At 38.7% G+C, this 11,005-nt stretch overlaps 1 protein-coding gene across 1 annotated transcript; it reads right to left on the bottom strand.

The window, feature by feature from the left end:
- Positions 1-2,843: 2,843 nt before the first annotated feature.
- On the bottom strand, positions 2,844-10,793 carry LOC132619592 (uncharacterized). The gene is made up of 8 exons (XM_060334447.1): positions 10,626-10,793; positions 5,984-6,533; positions 4,879-5,897; positions 4,673-4,775; positions 4,258-4,570; positions 4,009-4,129; positions 3,607-3,916; positions 2,844-3,496 (listed from the first exon to the last, which is right to left on the bottom strand). The coding sequence occupies exons 1-8, from the start codon at positions 10,791-10,793 to the stop codon at positions 2,844-2,846; spliced, it is 3,237 nt and encodes a 1,078-aa protein (XP_060190430.1).
- Positions 10,794-11,005: the final 212 nt, after the last annotated feature.

Below are 11,005 nucleotides of genomic sequence, written 5' to 3'. Positions count from 1 at the left end.
ATTTACTTGCCTCCGCTTCTTACCAGTAATCTTTTCTTTGTTAATATGTAAGGCAGAGACTAATCTTGCTTGAGACTTCTGCCTAGTGGTAGGAGGTTTCTTTCTTTGTTTATGAGCAGGTTTCCTATCTGTAAAATGTTTTCTCCAGCTTTCCCCCCTTTTCATCTTATTAGCACCCCCAGACCTCTGTCTATATATAGTTCTCAATGCAACATCATCATCGGAGTTTATCTCATTACCTTCAGAGTTAACCTTCTCAGAGTGACTGGAGGAACCAGGTTCCTCCTCTGAAGAGGCTTTCCTTTCAGGTGAAGGTTCTTTCCAAGGAACTGCGATTGTAGACACTGATTTTGAGGCAGACGCTATCTCAGAGGGACCAGGTCCCTCTGTCACCATAGTATGACCTAAACTACCTTGTTCCCCCTGAGTTGGAGCACCCACTTCCTCAGTCTCCATCTCCCCACTGTTACCAGGAACAGTATCAATAACATCATCTACCCTATCCTTAGCAGTTTCATCACCCGTTACCACACATTTACCCAAATCACCAAAAACATCCACATTTGCAAGAGATGTTGGGTTACCTGAGCTTTGAGGAACTTCCCTTAAGTTCTCCCTTTTAGTTGCACATACAATCTCTGTTTCCACTCCTTAACTTGTCACTTCTATATTGTCATCTTTCTCAACAATTTCCGCAGACTCAAGATATTGATAAGTTGTCAGAGTATGAGTGCTTCTTTCCGAATTGGGTTTCTCAGAGAAAGTGGAAGTAGGCACGAACTTCTTTGGGATTTGGCTTTTACGAGTTCTAGAGGAACCAACAACAGGTTTTGGTTTGGACATTTTAGGGTTTTGGTCTTTTGGAAAGGGGACTGTTGGAGACGATGAACTTGTTTGTGGGTTGGTTGAAGTAAGTCTTTTGGGAGAGGAATGAAAGGGATTTGCTTCTGAGGCACTAGGGGATGAAGCCTCTTTGTTAAATATGATCGATTTTGGAGTGAGAAGATATGAACGATGAAGGCTTGACTGTTGAGAGTAAAGTGAGAGAGAGAATTTTATGATTTGGGTTTTAAAAGGTGGGTGAAAGAACCGGTTCCTATTGGCATTACAAAACGTTTCATTTAAGTCGGGTCGGTTCTGAAGAATTATAATGATTCGACTTTGGAATTTTGAAAGGGAGGCGGGAACAAATGATGACTTGGTAATCGAAAATTTACTAGTATGTAAGTATTGAATAGACTATTAACCTGAGTCAGAGGGACCAGGTCCCTTGACTATTTTTGATAAATCTTAGGCAGTAACTCTGAAATATGCAATGTCTCCAGTGCTTGCACTGTCCTGAGAGTGCCATGTGCGCATACCTGTAACAAAAAAAGAGTGAGTTAAATGTCTCCAAAAAATACTTTAAGCATTGTACCTTTCCTCTTGACATAACCAATATTTTAAGGGAAATTAGTTGAGCTTGATCAAGCCTAACTCCAGACGATTCCTTTCAAAGTGTTCTCTGCTCAGTGCCTTGGTGAAGATATCTGCAATCTGAGTTTTTGTGTTACAGAATTTCATGCAAATCAAACCCTTCTCCACATTATCTCTTAGGAAATGATGTCTCACGTCAATGAGCGTAGTTCTTTTATGATGCACTGGATTTTTTGCCATATTAAATGCACTGGTATTGTCACACATTAGAGGCACACAATCAGTGAAGACACCAAAATCCTCAAGTTTTTGTTTGATCCACAACAATTGAGCACAGCAAGAGGCAGCAACCACATACTCAGCCTTAGCAGTAGAGAAAGCCACATAGTTCTGTTTCCTTGTACCCATGAGATGAAGCCTGACCCCAGAAAATGTGCCATACCAGAGGTACTCTTTCTATCCACCAAGTAACCAGCATAATCAACATCAACATAACCAACCAAGTCAAAATTGTCGAGGGATAGAAGAGGACTAGGTCCTGTGAACCTTTAAGATACCTCAATATTCTTTTAGCAGCTTTCAAATGCGACTCTTTAGGACTTAATTGGAACCTAGCACACAGCCAGCTAAGGTAATCATCTTAGTTACCTGTGTTGAATGGTCTGGTCAACTCGTTCCGTTCCTGTGTAGAAAGCAAGCCCTACACTGAACACAATATTAGGCCTATTAGCAGTTAGGTATAGCAGTGACCCAATGATACCTCTATACATGGTTTCATTCACAGAAGGATCAGGTTCATCCATGTCCAGCTTAGTAGTAGTTCCTATAGGGGTATCAATAGGCTTTGCATTTTCCATTTCAAATGTTTTAAGCAGCTCCTTGATGTACTTTTGTTGACTAATCATGGTGCCTTTTTGAGATTGCTTGACTTGCAGTCCTAAGAAGAAGTTTAGCTCACCCGTCATGCTTATTTAAAATTCATTTCCCATGAGCTTAGAAAATTCTTCACACAGGGAATCAAGAATAGCACCAAAGATGATGTCAGCAACATATACTTGCACAATTAGCAGATTTTTCCCTCTTTTCTTTAGAAATCGAGTGTTGTCAATTCTACCTCTTGGAAACCCATTTTCTAGAAGAAACTTTGACATTCTTTCATACCATGCTCGAGGAACCTGCTTTAAGCCATAGAGAGCTTTGTCAAGCTTGAAAACATGCTCAGGATGATCATGACTTTCAAAGACAGGGGGTTTCTTGACAAAGACCTCTTCTTTCAAGTATCCATTGAGAAATGTACTTTTGACATCCAGTTGGGACAATTTGAATTTCATATGGGATGCAAAAGCAATTAGAATCTTGATTGCCTCCATCCTCGCCACTGGTTCTAAAGTCTCATCGTAGTCAGTACCCTTTTGTTGATTATACCCTTAAAGTAACCAGCCTTGCCTTGTTTCTTGTAGACCAAACTCATCAAGCTTGTTGCGAAACACCCACCTAGTCCCAATCACTGTTCTGTCTGCTGGTCTAGGGAGCAGGTGGCACATCTTGTTTCTTTCAAATTGATGAAACTCTTTTTGCATAGCACTAATCCAGTTAGAATTTTTCAATGCCTCCTTGATATTCTTGGGCTCAATTTGAGAAATGAACATAGAGTAGGCAAACATGTTTCTTACCTTAGACATGGTTTGGATGTCGGAGTCTAAGAGAGTGATTACATTTTCAAGAGGGTGAGATTTTTTGTGCTTCTGGTTGGATACTTGAACTTCAGTGCTTGAGGGACCATGTGCCTCCACGTTTGATCCATCATTCTCATCGACAGATCCATGATCTCCACTTCTTTGATCAGCATCAGGAGTGCCTGTCACAGCATCAACTACTCTATCTTCAGCTTCAAATGGAGTGATGGAGGGACCAGGTACCTTGTCATCATCTGGATATTCTACGGCATCTTCTTCATTGCTTGCCTCAACTTGATTCACCATCTCAGCTTTACCATTTATGATTTCCAGGAGCTCATTTGGAATTGAGAGGTCTCCATCGTCTGCTTCACCACTTTGTGTACCTTTTCTTCCCAACTCATCTGTCTCATCAAAGATCACATGTACACTTTCTTCCACAATTTGAGTTCTCTTGTTGAAGATTTATATGCCTTGCTGTGAGAAGAGTACTCAAGAAAGATTCCTTCATCACTTTTAGCATCAAACTTTCCTAAGGCCTCCTTACCATTGTTGAGAATAAAGCATTTGCATCCAAAAGCCTTAAGGTAAGTTAGTTTGGGTTTCTTTTCATTCAGCAGCGCATAGGGTGTCTTCTCAAGTAAGGATCTGATCGTACACCTGTTGATCAAGTGACAAGCAATGTTAATAGCCTCTTCCCAGAAGCTTTTGGCCACATTACTTGCAATCAGCATTGTTCTAGCCATGTCTTCAAGTGTCCTGTTTTTTCTTTCCACAACACCATTTTGCTGAGGTGTTCTAAGAGTAGTGAAGTTGCATTCATCCTATTTTCAGCACAGAATTCATTAAAGTTTGCATTGTCAAATTCAGTGCCATGATCAGATCTTATACTTACAACTTGGTGTCCCAACTTTACTTGAATCTGTTTCACAAAGGCTACAAACACAGGGAATGTTTCATCCTTGGTTGTTAGAAATAGAGTCCAAGTGAATCTTGAAAAGTTATCAACAATCACAAGGATGTACTTCTTGCCACCTCTGCTTTGAATCCTCATAGGCCCACAAATATCCATATGAATAAGCTCAAGTGGCCTAGAGGTGCTTACTTCCTTCTTTGGTTTAAAGGAGGTCCTGACCTACTTCTCTTTTATGCATGCATCACACACCTTGTGATCTTTGAACTTAACATTTGGTAACCCACAGACCAGGTCCTTTGCCACAGTTTGTTCAGCAGAGTGAAGCTTGCATGTCCCAGTCTCCTGTGCCACAACTCAGCATTATTATCCACAGCATTGAGACAAGTCAAGTCACCATCATCAGATGAGCCAAAATCTGTTGCATAGATGTTCTTGTATCTTTTGCAGTTAGTACCACTTCTCCAGTCTTGAGATAGGTGATAGTGCACACATGAGACAAGAACTCCACTCTGCTCCCTTTGTCGCAGATCTGGGACACATTTAACAGACTGTAACTTAAACCCTTCACATAGTAAACATTTTCAATAGCATGGGAGAGTTTTGCCAATTTTGATAATACGAAGAAGATATCCTTTCTTCCCATTACTAAAGGACACACTCCCACCTTTCAAGGCCTTGAGTGAGAGAAAATTTTCCATCCTTCCAGTCATGTGCTTTGAGCAGCCACTATCCACAAACCATTTTTGACTGCTCCCTTTCACTGTATCCTGCAAATAAAGTTATTTGTTAGACTTAGAAACACAAGCCAACTTGGGTCCCTTGTAATCATAGAATGGGTGAATAAGAGATCTACTCGGTCGTGCAAGTAACAAAGATTTCATCTTTCGGGGACCAGGTCCCGCATTCTTGGGTTTTCTTTTCAACATAAGCTCTGTTTCTGTGCACAGACTGAAATCTTGCTTTGCAAGAGTCTTTGTAATGACCAGTGTTGCCACAGTGGGTGCAAATCCAATTATCAATCACAGAAACATACTTGCTATGAGGATTGAATGGGATCTTGGACTTTTTGTAACCAATGCCCCGTCTACTATCATTACCCTTGCACATAACAACAACCCTATCAGAGGAACAGGTCCAATGAAGAGACTTATCAAGCTCAGTTTTCACACGTCTTAAATCCTCTTGAAGTTGCTTATTTTTCTCTAGCTCAGCGGAGAGATTAATTTTAGCCTTTTTTAGTTCACTTTCAAGCTCAAAATGAGTCTCACTACCCACTTGTTTTCCTTTAGAGGGGGTGTTCACCCATTTGTTTATGTGACTAATCAACAGAGCATTATCCCTAGTTAACTCTTCAATTTGTTCCTTCAAATCAACAATATTAACTATCATATCATCCCTTACTTGTTCTAACCCTTCAATCTCTTCATTTAAAACATTTTTCTCATTAATAAGGCTATGATAGGTATCAATCAGCACATTTGTAAGAGATATAAATTTCTTTTGAGAATAATTTTTCAGATTTTTCTGAACGTCAAAGAAATTTACCTCTTGATTCTCATTGTCATCTTCATCTTCCGACTTGGCCATGAGTGCAAAAATGGACTCATACTTCGTAGGTTTATCTTCAACAGCCATCATGGAGGTGTCCCATGTTTCTTCATCTTCAGACTCACTAGAGGAGTCTCCCCAAGCATCTAGAGCATGCTTTACCAAGTTATCAGCCACATCTCTTCTGTTGAACTTCTTATCAGAGAGCTGGTTCCTCTTCACTCCCTTATCAGTATTCTTGTAGTGATCTTGCTTGTGAAAAGGACATTCCTTAATGTAGTGTCCAGGCTTCCCACATTTGTGACATAAGTCATTCTGTTTGAAATTCTTGCTGGAGCTTCCTATCTTGGAGAACCATTTTTACGAATCATCTTATGGAACCTTTTTGTAAGGTAGGCCATATCAGATTCATCACCACTAGAGTCACTTTTAGCTGCTTCAAGAACTAAGTTCTTCTCCTTCCTTGGCTTTCGTCTTTCAAGCTCCTTCTCTTTCTTCACCTCATATGTTTTGAGATTTCCAATCAAATCATCAATAGTCATTTTCTCTAGGTCTTTGGCTTCAGTTATAACATTAACTTTACTCTTCCAAGACCCTGGTAAAACACCAAGTGTTTTTTGAACTCGCTTGTTGATTGGAATAATCTCACTAAGAGAATAAAACTCATTGATAATGGAGGTGAAACGAGTGTGCATATCCTGAATTGACTCATCATCCTTCATTCTAAACAATTCATACTCAGTGGTGAGCATGCCTATTTTGGACTGCTTGACTTGAGAGATTCCTTCGTGGGTCGTCAAGAGGGCTTCCCATATTTCCTTGGCAGTTTCACAAGATGAAACACGATTGTATTCATCTGGTCCAATACCACACATTAAAATCTTCTTTGCCTTGAACCCCTTTTCAATGGCTTTTCTATCAGTTTCAGCATATTCTTTTCTGGGGTTTACCTCTAGCTTTCCAGACTCTATATCAGTCTTTGTAGGAAAAAAAAAAGACTATCAAGAATGATGTCCCAGAGTTCAAAATCTTCAGCCATCAAATAGTCATGCATTTTTGTTTTCCACCATCTATAATACTGTCTGTTAAACCTTGGAGGTCTCGTGCTTGATTGTCCTTCCTCGAAGTTCGGTGGAGTAGCCATAATGAGAGATCCTTTCTAGGTGTTACCCTTTTAGAAAGAACCCGCTCTGATACCAATTGAAAGAAACTAAGAGTCCACCAAAAAACGGATAAGGGACCAGGTTCCTTATCTGTTCCCTCAAGCAAACGCAAAAAGTAAATGAGACACAATATTTACGTGGAAAACTCCTTGCTCAAGGGGTTAAAAATCACGACCTACACGAGTAGGATTTTCAACTTCACTAACTGAGCAATGTTTTCAGATTACAAGCCTTTTGCAACTAAGGAATTAGCCCACTAATCCCTCCCCTTATAATAACTCTATTGCAAGCACTCTCTTGATTAACTCTAGCCAAGAACCAACTGATTCAACTAACTCTAGCTGAACCTCAACTCACCATAACTAAATATAGTCAGGCATTTATACAAAAAGCTTAATAAACCAAATACCTACAAAAGCCCTTCTTAAAAGAAGTGTAGGTTTACAATATCTAGACCGAGAAGACAAAGACTAAACAACCTAGGACTTAAGACATCTTTAATCTTAGGATCTAGTCCTTGGATTTTTTTAGTCTTGATCTTCAAAGCTCAGAGAAAACAGTGACGGCTGCTCTTTTCAACAATGAGAATAATATAATTTTGAAGTGCTAGGTCAAATAAATGCCAACATGTTGTTTATATAGGGAACCAATGATGGCATATGAGGATCATGTGAGTGGCATGTGATATAGATAGAGACGTTGCAATGATACTTGTCTTTTACCCGACATGCAACTATTATTCCGTTGTGGCTCTGCAAGTCGTAACAGTGCCACAACTTTACAGTTGTCACGTTCGTACAATGCCCAGGGGACCTGGTCCTTGGTGTATATGTCTATCATAAAAACTATGAAATGTCACAACTCATCAGATTTGTAAATTGATCGACAATTGCATCTTCAAATGATCAAATCCTTATTAGTCGTGCTCTGAACATAAGAGGGTTCTTGCTTGTTCGTAATTTCCTTGATGATGTTCGTTCATTTTCAGTACCGCTACTGGGTATTTGGTTTGATTTATAAATGAGGCTCGCAGAAGTCTGGCTAAAAAGAACTCCCCTTGGTCAATGAAAGTGAAGAATGAAAGCGAGTCTTAAATGATCTGTCAAGTTGTAGATCTTGCTTAACTCTTTTTTTTTTTTGGCTTGATTTGTCACTTAGATATATGAAGCCATCATATAGAAGGTTGCTTTGTACACAATTTTATCTATCTGTTATAAGTAGTACTAATTAGCTCCAGGGTGAGAATCAAAACTGCATTTCTTGAAGATGACAAGTACTTTGTGAATGTTGAGCTCTATCTGATATCTTTTGATATTTCGTTTAACCTCCTTGATGATACTTCTTTTGATATATCTTTGTTTCCTCAAGCAGAAATGGTGATTCGTCTAGCAGTTAGACCAGACAGAGTGACGAAGTATCTCAAACCTTATGTGTTGAGGATAACCCCCAAACTTAAACTATTGTTTGTCCTTAAGCAATTCAAATCATACAATTTCCTTCAAAGAACTCCATTCAAAAGTGCACCAACATCATACCAAGTCAAAAATATCCACTTTAAGCACCAAAACATGACTTTGATTGGTACAAATAATTAGGCTACAAGCATGTGAAACTTCACCCAAATAATTCCCTCCTTTCAAATACAACTTCAAGAATGCAATGGAGTTTCAAAACAATCAAGTGACAACACTCAAGCCTCAATAAGTGACTCAAAATCACTAGCTTACTAGACATGCTCATTTGACTCAATTTGAAAATTTTCAACATCACCAATCTATCGCAATCCATATGCCCACACAAGAAAGAAAGTCCCAAAATCACTATATTCACAACAACAACACAAGGGACATAAACACAAAGTCACTCACATTCAACAAAGAAATTCTAGTGCTAACAAATATCACACCATAATCTTGCCCTTATTTTCAATCATCACTAACTCAAGAACATTCGGTTGGAGATCATATAGGGACTTTTTAAGCTTGTAATGTGGGCTTGGGGAAGGGTAGGATAAGTATTTGGGATACAAGTGACTACGCCCTCCTTGAACACTACACAATACCTTTGTCCACTTTCCTCTTCATTTCAAAACATCACTCCTTCCTTTGCATACTAGTTTCCCCAATTATTCCAACTTCTTTTTGTGCAACCATTTTCTTGATTTCTAATGTTTTTGTTCTTTTCCAATTCTTTTTTTTTCACAAAGATACATTTTTTTTGCACAAAAAGTTTGCAACCTGTTTATATTTTTAAAATTTTCTTCATTTCTTTTGACTTCTCCACAACACCACACTTCACCGCTTCTCAAGCGATACTAACACCCCCAACTTAGGATTTTGGCTTCAGATTCACAATTTCATGTTCAAGGAGGGAAATGTTCAAAAGAAAGACTTTTCATAAAAAAAAAAGGTAAAGACTTGTAATGTGGCAATCAAAGAAAAGGTCATAGGCTCAAATGGGGTTACTAGTGATATTATTTATACAATGGTAGGCTAGAAAGGCTAAAGAGGTTTTTTCAATAATCACAAAGATAGCCCAAGTTCATCTCTCCAACCAACATAATCAAAATTAGCATTGAAAGACTACCCGAGCAAGTTCTAGATGATAAAAGTAAACACAAGAATTATTCAACAAACACTCACCACACATGGCATATGAACTAGTCAAGATGGATCAATTTACTTCCTAAGCAAGAACATAGAGAAATATCTCATCATCCCAAGTAAAACTCATCTAGTAGGTAAAGAGTCACAAAATGAGTCAAAAAGTTGTCACAAAGATCATTCCTTCTATGCATCTTGCTTCTCTTTTCACTTAAAATTCCACTTGGAAGGGTATGCTCAATTAAACGCTTCACATGCAAGAGACTAACTCTATTAGTACCAAATAAGCCAAGAGTTTCCACAATTTTTCCTCAAAGGATCACCTACACCTAAACTACAAGACTAATTAAATAAGCTAAGAAAGAAAATAAAATAATAAAACTGACTAATCCGCAACATGCCAACAGAACGAAATTTTGATTTGGCCATGTTCCATTTGCAACAACATCTATCCACAGCCACACCAAACAGTCATAAAACAAGCCCGACAAGGACACACAATATCCATGCATAAGATAAAAGCCTGACAAGGGCACAAAACAAGTATAAAAAAAAATCTAATGTGCTTTTTGTCACCCCCAACTAAAAACATTGCAGTGTCCTCACTGCACAATGACGGACGCAAAAACTGGACAGTTTTGCAACAACTGGACATTTTTACCACAACTGGACATTTTTACCACAACTGGATAGTTTTGTAAAAACTGTGCAAAACTGGACAGTTTTGTAAAAACTGTGCAAAACTGTCATGTTAATAGTTCTACCATTTTCAGCAGCTACTGGTTTGGGGCTGTCCGGAAATCGGAACCTGCTCAAATCAACTCCAAAAATTCTGAAACTTTGCAGATTAGTCAAAAACCATAAACTAAACTATTCTAAAAAATAAAATTTTGAAAATGACTTAAAATTTTAAAAACAATGGGTTGCCTCCCACCAAGCGCTTAAGTTAACGTCCCGGCATGACGGTTGTTAACTTTACCACTTTTCCTTCAATTTGGAAGATATGAATTGGGCACCCAACTTGGACTCAAGTTTGTGACCACGAGCGGCGGGGGGTGGTAAGTAGATGAACAAGCCAAACGTCAATTTCCTCATTTTACACTTATTGCCTTTCAAATGAGGAATGTCATTTTGCCTTCTTGATATTTCAAATTGCAAAATGTAAGGCATGTGTCTTTCTTCTTCACCATCCAACAAGGATGTATGCGGCGCAATTCTCATATCACCATACAAATCCAATGTTGAAAAATGCTTGGAGTGAGACTTCAACCTCCCAATTAGCAATTTTTTTCCAGATTTTGACATTCTCATTTTCCCCCGAACTAGAGTCAATTTCAACAATATTTCCCATGACAACAGTTGACTCTAATTCCTTTTCTTTTTCTTTGGCATCTCGAATTAGCATAAAGTCGGTTGGAAGACGTTCAATTCTTGATTCCTTCTTTTCAAAGTTGGCCTCCAACATGGGCATTATCCTCTCATATTGAGCATTTGAGAATTCTTCTTGATTTTGTTCAAATGCCCACGATGATTTTTGTCATCAATCATCAAGCCATTTTGGATACTAGTTTCCAAGTACTCCTCCAAGGCCTTTTGATTTTCATTTCCTTCATCAAATAGGCACTCCATCATGAGCTTGAACTCTCCATTTTGATCATTCTCAACTTCTTCCACTTCCATTCC

The sequence above is a fragment of the Lycium barbarum genome, chromosome 11, assembly GCF_019175385.1.
Source record: "Lycium barbarum isolate Lr01 chromosome 11, ASM1917538v2, whole genome shotgun sequence".
NCBI classification, from domain to species: Eukaryota; Viridiplantae; Streptophyta; class Magnoliopsida; order Solanales; family Solanaceae; genus Lycium; species Lycium barbarum.
This window is presented reverse-complemented; position numbering and strand designations above follow the sequence as displayed.